Source organism: Triticum urartu, chromosome 3A (assembly GCF_056163025.1).
Source record: "Triticum urartu cultivar PI428250 chromosome 3A, HENAU_Tu73, whole genome shotgun sequence".
In the NCBI taxonomy this organism is placed as follows: domain Eukaryota; kingdom Viridiplantae; phylum Streptophyta; class Magnoliopsida; order Poales; family Poaceae; genus Triticum; species Triticum urartu.
This window is the reverse complement of record NC_141875.1, coordinates 696,430,313-696,446,814: the sequence shown is the minus strand read 5'-3', so window position 1 is coordinate 696,446,814 and position 16,502 is coordinate 696,430,313. Positions and strand designations below refer to the sequence as shown.

The 16,502-nt window shown below is 44.1% G+C and overlaps 1 protein-coding gene across 1 annotated transcript; it reads right to left on the bottom strand.

Moving 5' to 3' along the window:
- Window positions 1–7,568: 7,568 nt before the first annotated feature.
- On the bottom strand, window positions 7,569–9,046 carry LOC125549299 (expansin-B11). The gene is made up of 4 exons (XM_048712742.2): window positions 8,722–9,046; window positions 8,506–8,618; window positions 8,206–8,399; window positions 7,569–8,125 (listed from the first exon to the last, which is right to left on the bottom strand). The coding sequence occupies exons 1-4, from the start codon at window positions 8,957–8,959 to the stop codon at window positions 7,801–7,803; spliced, it is 870 nt and encodes a 289-aa protein (XP_048568699.1). The 5' UTR covers window positions 8,960–9,046; the 3' UTR covers window positions 7,569–7,800.
- Window positions 9,047–16,502: the final 7,456 nt, after the last annotated feature.

The following is a 16,502-nucleotide window of genomic DNA, read 5'->3' as shown; positions in this document are numbered from 1 at the left end:
TTTGAGAACCAAGGTATCAATCCAGTAGGAGACCACGCACGAGTCACCTCGTACCTACACAAAAAAATAAGAACCTCGCAACCAACGCAATAAAGGGGTTGTCAATCCCTTCACGGCCACTTGCAAGAGTGAGATCTGATAGATATGATAATAATAAGATAAGTATTTTTGGTATTTTTATGATATAGATTGAAAGTAAAGATTGCAAAATAAAATAGATAGGAAACTTGTATGATGGAAAATAGACCCCGGGGCCATAGGTTTCACTAGTGGCTTCTCTCAAGATAGCATAAGTATTACGGTGGGTGAACAAATTACTGTCGAGCAACTGATAGAAAAGCGAATAATTATGAGAATATCTAGGCATGATCATGTATATAGGCATCACGTCCGTGACAAGTAGACCGACTCCTGCATGCATCTACTACTATTACTCCACACATCGACCGCTATCCAGCATGCATCTAGAGTATTAAGTTCATAAGAACAGAGTAACGCCTTAAGAAAGATGACATGATGTAGAGGGATAAACTCATGCAATATGATGTAAACCCCATCTTTTTATCCTTGATGGCAACAATACAATACATTGGGATCGAGCACCGCAAGAATGAACCCAAAGCTAAGCATTTCTCCCATTGCAAGAAAGATCAATCTAGTAGGCCAAACCAAACTGATAATTCGAAGAGACTTGCAAAGATAAACCAATCATACATAAAAGAATTCGGAGAAGATTCAAATATTGTTCATAGATAAACTTGATCATAAACCCACAATTCATCGGATCTCGACAAACGCATCGAAAAGAAGATTACATCGAATAGATCTCCAAGAGAATCGAGGAGAACTTTGTATTGAGATCCAAAGAGAGAGAAGAAGCCATCTGGCTACTAGCTATGGACCCGAAGGTCTGAGGTCAACTACTCACACATCATCGGAGGGGCCATGGAGTTGATGTAGAGGCCCTCCGTGATCGATGCTCCCTCCGGTGGAGCTCCGGAAAAGGCCCCAAGATGGGATCTCTTGGGTACAGAAGGTTGCGGCGATGGAAATAGGGTTTCGTGGTGCTCCTAGATGTTTGCGGGGTATATGAATATGTATATAGGAGGAAGAAGTAGGTCGATGGAGCAACGAGGGGCCCACGAGGGTGCCTCGTGGCCTCCTCATTGATTGCTTGACGTCCACTCCATGTCCTTTGGATCACGTTTGTTCCAAAAATCACGCTCCCGAAGGTTTCATTCCGTTTGGACTCCATTTGATATTCCTTTTCTGCGAAACACTGAAATAGGCAAAAAAACAACAATTTGGGCTGGGCCTCCAGTTAATAGGTTAGTCCCAAAAATAATATAAAAGTGTAAAATAAAGCCCGTTATCATCCAAAACAGATAATATAATAGCATGGAACAATCAAAAATTATATATACGTTGGAGACGTATCACGCCCCTAGGCGCGCCTAGGTGGGCTGTGCCCCCCTCTGGGCTCCCCTCTGGTACTTCTTTGGCCCAACTTGTTCCTTCTGGTCCATAAAAATTCTCCAAAAAGTTTCGCTGCATTTGGACTCCGTTTGGTACTGATATCTGCAAAGTAAAAAACACAAGCAAAAAACAACAACTCGCACCGGGCACTATGTCAATAGGTTAGTCCCAAAATATGATATAAAGTTGTTATAAAATGATTGTAAAACATCCAAGAATGGTAATATAACAGCATGGAACAATAAAAAATTATAGATACGTTTGAGACGTATCAACCCGCGAACACGGTCCGGGCCCAACCCACCGCAAGATTCCCTTCGTGTCTGCCCGACGTGTCTGTTTCCCCCCTCCGTGAGACGGCAGCAGTGACGTTCGTGAGGGGGGTCACATTCCGTAGCCGTGTGCCAGGTGCTTGCACCTGCCACCACACTTCTAGACGTGTAAGATGGCTCAGCGCAAGACCTGGCAGCATGGTTACCCCAAGTCCCCCGTCCCATCTAACCCTGGCATAGTTGACCGGTGGATCTAGGCCGTTGACTTTGACCGGACGGGGTTTGACCAGTGGACCTTTTCACCTGGTTGTGATAGGCCATCCCATAGGTACACCCCCGAACACGGTCCAGGCCCAACACACCGCAAGATTTCCTCCATGTCTGCCCGACGTGGCTATTTCCCCCTTCGTGAGACGGCGGCGGCGACGTCCGTGAGGGGGGTCACACTCCGGAGCTGCGTGCCGGGTGTTTGCATGTGCCACCACACTTCCAGACGTGTAAGAGGGCCCATCGCAAGACTTGGCGGCGGCTCCCCCCCCCCCCAAGTCCCCCGTCCCGTCTAACCCTGGCACAGTTGACCGACGGATCTGGGCCTTTGACTTTCGCCGGACGGGGTTTGACCGATGGACCTTTTCAACTCGTTGTGATAGGCCAGCCCATAGGTACAGCCCCGAACACGGTCCAGGCCCAACCCACCTCAAGATTCCCTCCGTGCCGACCCGACGTAGCTGTTACCCCCTCCGTGAGACGGCGACAACGACGTCCGTGAGGGGGGTGACACTCCGGAGCCTTGTGTCAGATGCTTGCACCTACAACCACACTTCTAGACGTGTAAGAGGGCCCAGCACAAGACCTGGCGGCATGGTTCCCCCCCCCCCCCCCCCCCCCGAAGTCTCCCATCCCGTTTAACCCTGGCACAGTTGACCGGGGGATCTAGGCCTTTGACTTTCGCCGGATGGGGTTTGACCGATAGACCTTTTCACCTGGTTGTGATAGGCCAGCCCATAGGTACACCCCCAACATGGTCCGGGTCCAACCCACCGCAAGATTCCTTGTGTGTCTGCCCGACGTGGCCGTTTCCTCCCTCCGTGAGACGGCGGCAACGACATCCGTGAGGGTGGTCACACTCTGGAGCCGCTGTCGGTGCTTACACCTTCCACCACACTTCTAGACGTGTAAGAGGGCCCAACGCAAGACCTGGCAGCATGGCTATCCCCCAAGTCTCCCGTCCCGTTTAAGCCCGGCACAGTTGACCAACGGATCTAGGCCTCTGACTTTCGCCGGATGAGGTTTGGCCGATGGACCTTTTCACTTGGTTGTGATAGGCCAGCCCATAGGTACACCCCTAAACACGGTCTGGGCCCAACCCACCATAGGATTCCCTCCTTGTCGGCCCGACGTGGCCGTTCCCCGCTCCCCCCTCGTGACGGCGGCAGCGACATATGTGAGGAGGGTCACACTATAAAACTTTGATAAAATAGATGTTATTATTAATTGTTTGTGATTTTAATAAAGTATAGGGACCTATTTGTAAAAGAACATGAGGTCACATTACTAACATACTCGGAAAAAAATACAAACTACATATTCATAAACAAAGAACATGAGGTCACATTCATATTCACACCGACGGCTTGCCCCCAATTAGAGCCTTTAATGTATCTCATACTCATGAAATACCAAATGCATTGTTAGTGCTTTGACAGATACCATGCATGCATAGTGAATGTTATTTCTTTCTCTTGAACCAGAAATTAGTTGTCCAAATTGTTTGATCTTTTCCTGCTTTGCCATGTCGTTGGAATGGATACCCTCGCGCCAAGGCGCGTTCCCGATCTACGTAGTGGACATGGGGCACCGCAATGGCAGGGCCAGGAACGAAAACCGAAAGGCAGTGGCAGTTACGATCGGCCCCATCTCGAAGCTGACTCACCATCCCTACAGTGCTAGCTTTGCAACCGTCGGCGACGGCCCACGTCCCAGTACAGGAGCGCGGCCGTGCGCGTATGCGTCCCGTTCCGACTCGCCGACACTCTGAAGCGTGAACAGGACACTCTGAAGCATGTGGAGCTTCGAAATTTCGGGACGGATCACTGGTGCAATGCGTGTACACTGACCGCGATGTCTGCCATTTCTTTTTCGTGCAGTGCAGAATACGATGCGCAAATCGCTCCGACATGCTGCCGCTCGTGAAGAACACGATAGTATTATATGGGATCGCGACGCTGGCAAAGTGGCAATAGTATTATAGTTGTGCATAGTTTACGTGCGAAAACTCAGGAACTCGATGGAGATGGATAGATAGATTGGAAGCTTTGAATAGACGATGTGCCAATCAGCACGCACGGCCACCATGCGCGAGCTCCGTCTCCTTTCAGCTTCGCATCCTACGCACGCGGGAATCTCACCACATGCGCATGGACGATCGATCGAGCAGCAGCAGCCGGCGTGAACATGGCCCCGCCCGGCACTGTGACAGCCGTCAGTTCGAGCAGTCTCTCCCTGCCCCCAGTCTTTTCTTTCATCCCACCGCTCTTCATCCAATTCTCACCCTTTTTCGCCCGCTCTCTTTCTTCCCGCCGTCGATGCATGGACACGCAGGACGGGGGTTCATGCTCGTCTGGAAGATCAACTTGTTGAGACGGCAAAATCATCACGTCAAAGCGAAGGATGCAAAGGCGCCAACACTCAAGAATCAAAAGGCTGGTGGAGGCGTAGGTGGTGGTCGTGGTGGTGCGGGTGCTGGTGGGGGACATGGTGGAGGTCGGGGCCTAGGCCGTGGGTCCTCCCACCGTCGCCCAACCGCGCATTACGAGATTGTGTAGATTATTTGCAACCATTTATGCATTGTTGTGTAAATCATTTGTAGCTGGATATGTATTGTTGTGTGGACCATTTGTAGCCGGATATGCATTGTTTTGTTGATCTTCTGTAACCGGATATGCATTCTTTTTTAGCTTTAAATGACTGTAGGAGAGTTTCCTACAGTCTCATTGTATTAAGCAAACATGGTAAATGTGTAGGATTTACATGGTTTTACAAAGCACACAAGATTGTAGCCGGATATGCATTGTTTTGCCGGAAGGTGTTATTGTAGCCTTCAAGTTCAACAGATGATCTATATTTCAGAAGATGAAAGTCTTGTTTAAACCTCCTGAACCAGGAATTTTGCCTCATATGCATTGTTTTGTTGACCATTTGTAGCCAGATATGCATTGTTTTATTAACAATTTGTAACCGGATATGCATTGTTTTGATGATCATTTCTAGCCGAATATGCATTGTTTTGTTGATCCTTTGTTGCCGGATATGCATTGTTGACAATGTTTTATTTTGTAGCCTTCCCATGCATGTAGTGTGTTCTTAAAGTTGGAGAAGAAAACCTTCGCTGTCATGCATTGTTGGTTGAAGTTGAATGGACAACCCAAGTGGAAGCTATACATTGCTAAGACCGTCGCCCATGGCACCGAGGAAGAAACCGGTGATCCAACCAACCCAACAAAAGAACCGCCCAAGAAGGTTAGAAGAGGGTTTGGGGACAAGAAGTCGGAGGAGGAGAGGGTGAAGCAAGAAGGTGTGGCGGACAAGATGACAGGGAGGTTTGGAGACATCTTGGTGAAGAAAGAGGGGGCATATGTCAAGGCTCAGACGTCAAGTAGGCATGCATGGACGAGATAGTTATCATGTTGATGGTGGCGACTCAGAAGAAACTCAAGCTCAAAGAGAATAAGGCCATGCTCGAGAAAAAGAAGGTAGGGATTGCAGCTGCCCCGGAGGACACGAAGATGCTCACGCCTTGAAGATGGAGGATTTAGATGAGGACACAAGGATGATCATGCAAGTTGTTGATACATCTCAAACGTATCTATAATTTTTGATTCTTTCATGCTATTATATTATCATTTTTATATACATTTTATAGCAATTTATACTATTTTTCTGGACTAACCTATTAGTTTAGTGCTCAATGTCAGTTCTTGTTTTCTGCTTGTTTTTGGTTTCGCAGGAAATCAGTATCTACAGAGGTTAACATAAGTCGCTGATTTAACACGTATTTTTTGGGAGACAAGAAGCACACGAAGCTTTGGGAGATCTCGAGAGGAGCCCATGCTCCTGTCGAAGGTTTCGTTGTGTCCTATGCGTTAGTCACGATGGTGTCGGCTTCCCATGCTCTCTGTCTGGTGCATCGACTGGGTCTAGCTCGTCGTGTGGACGTCCACCTTAGCGGTGCTATGTGCCTCTTCGCCCGGTTGCGCGTCTCGCATCTAATCAATTTTAGCCTTCTCCGGCGTTGCCTTGGAGACCTACGGTACTCTTGAGTATCTTTATTGTGATGGATATGGTTTTGAGGAAAAGTTCTATGATGGCAGCGTCTGTGGGCGTCGTTTCCCTTCTTGAAGGCATCACGACGAATCCTTGTCTTTTCTTTGCTGCGGGTGGTCGTGTTTGGTTTGGTAAATGCGCTACTATCCACTGGTGTTGCCTTTGGGCGTTGTCGTGCCGCCATCTACTCTTCTTTCAGTGTTCCTTTCTGGTTTGGTGGGTCATGGCACTTTGGGTCGGCTGCTCTGTGGTATGGGTTTGTGATGCCGGAGCGACGACTCTGAACAATGGGTGTGCACCAAGGCAGCGATCTCGAATGGAGGTGCGGCGACAACTCTAGGCTGTAGGCTAGCCGCTCAGTGTTGCATGGGTTGTGACCTAATGCGGCAAGGGTAGTGAGTTCGTCGGCCCGGTAGAAACGATCTGATGGGCCAGTCTGGCTAGTATGTTGGGACAACAACGGCCTTAGATGTTTGGCGTAACTTTTGTGGATTGCGGGCGATCGTCTCATGTAGCAAGGGCTACAATGTGTCCGAGTGACGTGGCGTTGTGGCTCACATGCGAGCTCGGGAAGTTGAGTGGTGTCTCTGAATCCTAGCGTCTGCCTGTGCTTTATGACTGTGTTCTAGTGTTTTGTGGCCGACAAGGCCTCGTTGCATGTGCAATTTTTTGTTTGTTTTTTCTTGTAAACAGAGCCGTCTTGCTTAGGCTTTTGATCAACTTTCCCTTATAAATTGAATCAATATGTTTTGTTTTTTAAAATGAGATCAAATTCAGGAAGGAATCTTTCTCTGGCAATAGTTTGGATAAAATGTTGTCGCAGGAAAATAAAATATACCATCTTGGACAAAAACATGATAGAAATAGCAAACACAACTAAATATCATAGTACACACGATGAGTATAATGCACACTGGTGTAGAAAATTGGGTATGGATGTTAAATTCTACAAGTGGAGCGTCTTAATTTGTGGGAGCCACATGCCAAACCGGTTGGCCACTATCTAGTTCATGAAGCCGAGTACTAGTGTAGTACAAGTAGAACGAATCCTGATTATAGAAAAGACACAACCGAAGATTTTGTACGTAGACTTATAGAGTAGTGTCTATACATGTGTACGTAGAACTGAAGCTCCATTAAAAATACTTTCAACAAACAGCTTATGTTAATAATTGAGTAGGGCAATCAGTATTTGAAACATTCAAGGCTCTCTGCTCCTTTGACTACGTTTTCGGGAGAATTGCATGTGTCTTCCACGGCATGACAGGGCAGCAGAATCAATCGCGCAGGCGCAGCTACCGGTGGTTCCCAGTGTCCAGGTGGGTAATGGTGCTAGTACAGAGTAACGGTAATTTGCATCTATCGCGTTTCATGATGAGGAAATTTTATTGTCCAAAGAATTGTTGTGCATACACGCCACCGGTTCAAGTTTTATTGGAAGAACTTCCATTCGGAGTATTGAACTTGAGAGTGCAAATTTTAGTAAGAGGAAGCAAGTGATGGTGAAAGGTCATTTCTCTCGCCGTTTTCCTCTTATTAAGAAAAATACAGACAGACGGACTACACACATGATACGTACATCACTAGGGGAATGCAGAGACCAGGGAGGGAACATCACAGTTCCGTAAGCTCCTCCTCATCCGAGACCGCCTCTCGCAGCACCCGGACGCACATTCTTTCTTTTCGAGGTACAAAATTCACACACGGAGCAGATAAATATGGCTGTAACTTAGCGGTAGTTCACCAGGGAGCGATACGTGGCCCCGGCCTTCCAGTTGGCGGGAATGACGTTGTTGACGACGAGGACCCTGCCGGAGTCGGATGTGAGCTTGAGGCAGAATGGGGCGCGCAGCCGCCTGCCGTTGTTGAGGCGCCACAGTGCGCCCCAGTCCTGCGCCATTGGCGTCCAGGCGCCGCTGCCAGCCTCCTTGAGGGCCACGGCCTTGAGGTCACCGTCGTCGCCCACGAACTCGATCAAGGTCTTGAAGTAGAAGGGGTTGGAGCCCTGGTCCACCCTGAATGCAATATTGACGCCAGGGTACTTGCATGGCACCCTAGGATGATTAACAGGAACACCAAGATCAGGAGACATTAGACTGAAGAGGATCCTATCCTATGTCGTACTGCTGCGTACCTCTTGTACTGCATCCTGATGACACCGCCGGCGCGGAGCTTGTCGGCCATGCCAGGCTTCGCCATGGCGCCCAGGGCGGTGCCGCTCATGTCGAAATGGCACGGCTCGCCGGGGTAGAGGTTGCCGGGGCTCAGGTCGGTGATGACGACGGTCACAGGCTTCCCGGAGCAGGCTGAGTTGCTCGTGCATTTAACCTGCGTACGCCACATGAACACGTTTTGTAATTTGTCAGGACAAGCCGAGCCGACCACTTGTCCACTTTGCACCATTAATGGAAGGAGCTTGGTGAGTTATGCTTACATCATAGCACGCGCCGCAGCCCATGCCCGCCATGAATAGAGGCGAGCTCCCTGCGGCGATCATCGACGAGAACGGCCGGTACCCAACAGCGGTCTGGTAGCCACACGCGCCACCTGCAAATTTCTTTCCTTATCAGTATCTCTCAGCTCAACGAATGTGGGTGCGATACAGGTCCCATGCGTGCAACACCAACAGTAAAGTAAGCAAAGCACTAACCGTCGCTTCCGGCGCCGTTGGGGTTACCGTAATACGTGGCGCCGGCGGGCAACCAGCCGCCGCCGTATGCGGCGGACGAAGAGGGGTTAGTGGTGGTCTGGTCTTTGTGGCCCTTGACTGCAGCAGGCTTGTGGTGCCCGGCCGCCTTGGCGAGCTTGCCGGAGCAAGCAATGGGGCTCACAACTTGTGAGAGCACCACCAGTGCGCCAAGCAGCACAAAGGAGCAAGTTTTCCCCATTGCTGCTGCTTGTAGCTTGCTAGCACTAGGAATGGGAACTCGAAAATTTAGATGCTACGAGCTAGATAAGCTTAGCTCGAATGTTCGTTGGGTGAGTTGAAGGACTGGTCACGAGGCCAGTATTTATAGTACTTCCTCCATCTGATGATAAATGTACGTATAGAAATTTAAGGATAAATTATGAAGTGGAATGAAAATACATTGAAACGGTAAGCCATCACTCTCTCATCTTTAGTTACCCTGCTCCTTAATGCGCTAAATACATGTAGAAATTAAGAAGACCATGTGTACAATGTTATTGATCTTGATTACTGTGTTATGAGGGAAAAACATTTTTTCTACTTCAAATTGCAATTTTTTAAACCTATTTTAAAGTGCATTGGAAGATAAAAGTACACTCTTTTGTAAAAAGAAATAAAGAAAAACATCGAGACGAACGGAGTACTTGGCGAGAATTATTAAGAACAACAGGATGAGTGTTTTTTTAGAGAGCACGTGACGAGTTGGTGTAGAAAGAAAAAAGCTTACCGAACTATTACGAATCTGCACTACCTACAAATATGAGCCAAAGTCGAGCCGTAAAGAAAAAAGGTGAGCCAACGTCGTGTAACAAAAATAAATTGTACAATAGGAGAACACACATGTTTTTTTAACACTATACGGACGCAAAGCGCTTGTACACACATGCATACACTCACCCTTATAAATGCACACACGCACACCCTATCCTTATGAAGACCTTCGAGAGACCGAGCTGATATATCATCTTAGATTTATGAAGTTACCGTAGGCGCCTCGTCGTTGACCGGAACATCTCCTTCAGTTGAAAGCGCATCCCAGCAACTCCTGAAATAAATCGAGGAATAATGTGAGTATCAGGACTTGAATCTTGATGGTTGGGAATACCACTGTCTCTATAACCATCCAACCACGGGATGGTTTGCGAAGAACACACATGTTGTGAAGTTTAATCTGGAACTGTTCGTGTACCTATTATAAACACACTTTGTTGTAAGGTCAAACTTACTATCCGTACAGGGACTAGCTATATTGCTACTGGACATCCATAGAACTTTGTTTTAATCCTCCTGTATTAGTGAGGTGAGGATAACTATTTTGCCTCGGTTTTGAGAAAAAGAGAGTGGCCATAACACTCAGCATTGGAGTATCAAAATAAGTCTGGCCCTGTTTAGTTCTAATAAGTCACCTCACTTATAAGTCAGGTGACTTAAAACCAGTGACTTATAAGTCACGCCCGTTTGGTTGTTATCTGACTTATAAGTAACCTGACCACATCTTTTCACCTTGTTTTTATGTAAAGGTGATGGGACCCACGCAAAAGGAGGTGACTTATAAGTTTTAAGTTGGGATGGAGCAACTTATGACTTATAAGTTGGGTATGTCTGGTAAAATAAGTCACTTTTTCACTTTTCGACTTATAAGTTGGTGACTTATTTGAAACCAAACAGGGCCTATATTTTTTCTTCCGAAAGTATCAAGTACATCAACGCCATCTTTATTAAAGTACTAGGACAATACCCGCGCGTTGCTACGGGGACAAGCCAAATGCATGTATGTTGCCATGGTTAATAAAATATAGACAAATTGATCAAATTATTCTTTCAATTCAGAAATACTTGTTAAGAGTGGGACATCATACATCGACAAATACAAACTATTTTCCACTTCTTTCCTTCTCGGAACTCTTTGTTTCTCCTTACCAGCAAAATCGCTCGTCACCAAAGAACTTATAACGGGATATATACCGTCTATAATCAAATAGTATTAGTATCACTTAACTTCACGTATCCATGCGTGTCACTATTACAAGGTACATAAAGCTTGACAATTCCTTATACTCGTAATGTGCCTATTAAATTGTACAATAGTGGCACAAGAAGAGAGATCCAATTTTTGAGATTGTTCTCATAAATCGTTACAATCATACGGATAGCATGTCCAAACAATGTAGTGTGTAGTATGGTTGTTCGGTGGCCTGGGTAGACCACATAAGGAAAGATTACAATATTTTTGAAGTTAGGGGATATGATTTTTGACAAAGGGTGGATTTTATTAGCTCAAAATAAAGCATCAAGAGGACACAAACACAATACACACCCGGCCTCTTCATGCCATGCTATAATCAATTGCATGAGATGTTGATCCCTTTTTGATTGCACCGTTTGCTTGCGTAGTAGTCAATTAGTAGTGTGGTCTCTTGCTAAAAATATCAAGTTAATGGTGCTCTTTCTAGTGTAGCAACACTCTATAACACATAGATTTTCGGGTACGTCATGTCCACATTAGTAGCAACGGATCGTGAGGTGTAAGGTGGCTGAAGGTGTCAGTATTCATAAAATACAGCTGATTTATAATAATACTATGGCCCTTTAGTTATCCATAAGAACAAGCAACAATGATTCTTTTATGAACTACCACTTTTTCAATGATTTAAATATTATGCAAGAGCGTAGAGTATACAAAACTCCATAGTGAATTATGAAAATAAACACAGAAGCAATACACTGATGGGAAGTATTGTAACTTTTACAAAGTTTCCATCACATATCTTAACCTCATTATTTGTTGGTCATTTTGGCCGTAGTAGTTCTTGCATCGAGTTGCAACAACATGCAATCGAATCAATATCCTTCGTGATCAACCAAAGAATTAGCAATTAACAATTTTAATCCCAATTCTTGAGAATTATTATTTTTGACCAACTTAATCTACATCTATAACATGTATGGCATTCATACCTGAGGTGGACATTTAGTCTTCTGTTTTACTTCTAACTAGCAGGTTTCCAGTGCATTTGCATGGCTAGATTTATTTTATTGTTATGTATATATTTCAAATATTTAATATATTAATTATGATATTTCCATAGACCATTAGGCCCACTTCTAGAGTTAACAGAAAAAACACATGATTTGGCAGATTTGTCGGTCTGAACCATTTATTCTCCCCACACCTATTATTTCTTGATTATTCTGCCTATATGTTAATATAAATATCATCTAGAAAACGGATAAATTTAGCGATTATATCTAGAGAAGAATTATTGAACTTCAGTGGAAATCATATGCATCCAGTGGGGAGCCTAATTATATGCAAATAGTGGACCAAAGGCATTGCAGTCTTTAACATGCGAGTGAAACCATATCTCCAATTTGTACTTATGATTCAAAATTAACAATGATTGCTTAATTAAAATTGATGGTTTGTAAGGTGTTTCGATATCCAATTTCTGTGATATGATCTGCATATGGTTTTGTAAAAACAAAAAGCAAATTCCTAATATTTGTATTGTTTCATGTTCTAGTTTTCATATACGTAACAACTATGGTTCATCATTCTTTACTTGGGGCTTCTGTAGTTCTTTGGTATATGTAAATATGCATCGAATATATGCGTCCTTGAACCTATATTTGTAATAAATATGGCTCGATATGAAATAAGTGATTGCCTATTTTTAAATTCTCAAATTTTAAATTAATGATTAAATTAGGGACAAAACTTGAGATTAATTATACTTTGCAAGCCAGTACATTGCACACGGTTTGCGAAAGCAAAACGTCTATGATAAATGTCAAGATCAGACACATTTCTTAGATCCACTACATGTGCAATGAATCTTTATTGCACACACAATTTTTTTTCTAATTAAATGTTTGCGAAAGTCACCTTATCACACATGCTTGGCAATTATAGACTGTTTATGATGTCGTGTGTATCATAAACGTTTGCTCATGGTAGAACGTGTGCGATAGGCCTTCATCCGACACGGGTACGACAGATGAATCATGTGAGATATATTCAAGCTTCGCACACAGGTTTATAGGAACAACTATATGCACTCTTAGATCGAATCGCATACAGTTGAGTAAAAGTAAATGTGTGTAATTGTCTCCTTATCATACATGCTCTACAATCATGAATTGTTTGTGATGGGGCATGCATTGTAAACGTTGCACCACGGAATAGCGTCTTCGATGGTAATGCGAGCACAAACGAGTAGCAAGGATGGGGTGTTTGGGATATTCGAAATATCAGAATTGTGTTTGGGATAGATGCCGGCATCGCATACGCTTAGTTCTGCAAAACATATGCATTACTACTCCCTATCCTTGGCGGTTTCTGGGTCATGTGGGAAGGACCCCCTGTCGCACGCACAGGCAAGGCAGCGGTTTAGAATGCCATCGCGGAAAGGGGTTAAAAACAGCTTGTATAGCAACTCGTTGTCCAGAAGCCCAAACAAACAACAACGAGTCATCTATAACCAGAGGTGTGATAAACTCGACATCTCGAAATCATCCTCTGCAATATACTTGTTAACCAAAGCAGACAAAGCATCGACAACAAAGAGGAATAAAAACAAAGATAACGGGTCACCTTCGATACTGTTATAGTAAGTTTTTTCAACACAGAAAAGATTGAAATTCTAAACAAACTTATTAAAAAACAACGTGATCGAGTATAAAATATCAAGGACATGAGGATCTACCGCCCCCGGCATCACCTAACCTAGGTGACACGGGCGGCGACCCAATCTACAGCACCTTCGACTCCATCATCAGCTCCTACCCCTTGCCGCCGACGAAGGCCAGCGGCGCTGGGCAAAGCCTGCGCGGTGGTATGCATTTTTTTTCTAGACCCTGCCATGCGACTATATGCCGTTGTCTAGTGGCACTGTTCAAATGATGTTGTGCCGCATTGATGGAGATGGACACACTAATGTTGTCTCTCGTTGCAACCCAAATATACCCTTTTGCTAGTATCCGAAAAGCAGTGACATTGGGTCCTAAGAAGGAAAAATATATAGCTCCTTTCACTTTCCAAAAGCAGTAACATAACATAAAGGGAAAACATAATAGCAGTACGACACATCTCACACACGATTTGAGTGACAGATTTGGCTAGGATGATTGCAAGGTTTCCTCTACTTAACGCAAAACTGACGGAGGACAGCCCTTGTATTATGGGGGCCGTCACATGATACCTCCAATGACATGCATGATCTGAAAAGATGAAGAAAATCACACCAGGTAGTTGTCATCGGTCGTTACGATAACAAGGGGATTAAGAAATCGGCCACTCCTTTCTCTTAAGCACATTGCACATCATGGCTATCTTTCGATGGCTCATGGACCATCATCGTGCAAAGAACTTACCACCACACTTTACCTGTCATGCACGACAGGAACGGCCCAAACATCGATAATTCGTGCTCCTGCCAGCCAGGAGGACGACTTCAGCTTGCTGTGCTTGCGACTTTGCGGTACTCCCTCAGTTGTATAATCCGGGCTGAATAACTTGATCCCTGTACCATGTGACCGACCTATGTAACTCACATCTTTATATTAACAATGGGAGACATAGAGCGTATATGATAATCGTGCTATAGTTGAACACAGCTTTATCGATGAACCCATGCATGTATTTGACGTTTAATCAATATTTTAAATAGCCATCTATAGCTCTACTATAGCCTTTTAGAACTCTCCTGCTAAAGCTATGCACTTTGAACGCTAAACTGAAAATGACGCTATTAGCCCGCTATTTCCTGCTATAGCCTTAAATTTGAAGTCATTTAGCCCGCTAAACCGCTATACAAAACCATCCTTCTGCATTAGTTTGTGTTCTTGTTTATAATATATATGATGCATTAAACAAAGCTTGGTTATTGAATTGGACAGTTATGCCGACTGACCGGCAGATAGCAACAGGTCCAACGAATCCACGCCTTCCCTTTCTATAACTTCCAAGCATGCGCTAGCTTCATATCTTAGTATTTCCTTTTCTTGTGGGGACTGCAGTTAGTTTAATTAGCAGCTAGTAATCGTATGCATGCAGAATAAACAAAAATGATGATGTCACCCCTGATTCTTTTCAAAACTGAAAATTCAAAATGATTCGTAGCTCAAACCGCCAGTCAGATTGAAAAACTGTTTTCACATCAAAAATTCGTTGTGATGAGATCTTCAAAACTAGATCCCGTGTTGATATATTCCGACGACTTCTATTTCCGGGTAAAAAGTTACCATGTCTGGCCGGAGTAAGTTATCATGCATGCGATGCGTATATTATCATGTTGTTTGCCTAGAAGTTACCAGAGCATAAAAATGATTCGGTCAACCTTCTCCCCACGTGTATGCATGCACTAGTGGAAAAAAAGGCTAATGCCATTCTACATTTTCTTAATTTAAAATTTTAAAATGTTTTATAGTTCAAACGGTCTATCCAATCCAAAATCCTTTTCACAGCGAGACCTTCATAATTAGATCTCATGTTGATATGTTTCGATGACTTCTTTTCAGGTAAAAAGTTTCCAGACATGTGGTAATTAAGTTACCGGGGCTATGTTCTCCATCATCCTTTTTCCCTCGAGTCAATAAGTTACCATAGTGTTTGTACATAGGTTATCAGGTTCAAGGTGTGTATATTACCATGTTATTTAGTTATTTACACATAAAATATCAAAGGTATGTTTTTCAACAATTTTTTCCCTCGGTCAAAATTTACCGCGGTGTTTGTACATTGGTTATCAAGTCTATGATGCGTATATTATCATGCTATTTCATATAAGTTACCAATGGTATGGTTTTCAACAATTTTTTCCCGGGGTCAAGTGTTATCATTATATTTGTACATGAGTTATCAGCTCCGCCGTGAGTGAATTATCATGATATTTACAAAGTAGTCACCGGGGTATATATTCTTAATGAAAAAATATCCCTGTGTCAAAATTACCGTGGTGTTTGAGCATAAGTTATCATGTCTGCGGTTCGTATATTATCATGCAATTTACATAGAATTTACCGGGGTATGTTTTCAATATATTTTTCTGGGTCAAAAAGACCATTTGATTTACGCAGAAGTTACTGGGGTATGTTTTTAACCACTTTTTCCTCGGGTCAAAGTTAACTTGTGTTTGTACATAAATTATCAGGTCTAAGGTGCGCACATTATCATGCTATTTACATAAAAATTATCGGGGCATGCTTTAAACAACATATTCCCTCAGGTCAAAAGTTATCATGGTGTTTGTTCGTAACTTATTAGATCTGCAGTGTTACCCTGTTATTCACACAGAAAGCTAGGAAGAATGCAACAAGTTTTTTTGTTGTTACATGGTAACCTTGGCTGAGTACTTAACAAGGTCAAATAGAATGACTCCTATTAATTAGACAAAACATTATGTGGTACGAGTTGGATAGTGTGGTGAATGCTCCTCTCCGGAGACCTTAGTTCAAATCCTGTGAAACGCCACTAAACTTGACGTGCAGGTCGAGCAAAAAAAAAGGATTGTGCGGGATCTAAATCGTGCGGGTCGAGAGAGAAAAAATTCCAAGATCTAAACCGCCGCAAGCATATCGAGCGCTAGATGCGGATCGGACGTTACACGGCTGCGTTCGTACCTATTGCAGAAATCCAGACGGCAGGAAGATAGCTTTCTCGTATTGAATTAGGACACCTGATTGGTGCCTGCTCGGGTTTTGATGTGTGAACATGTCTATTAGTCTTTATGTCAAGTATATGC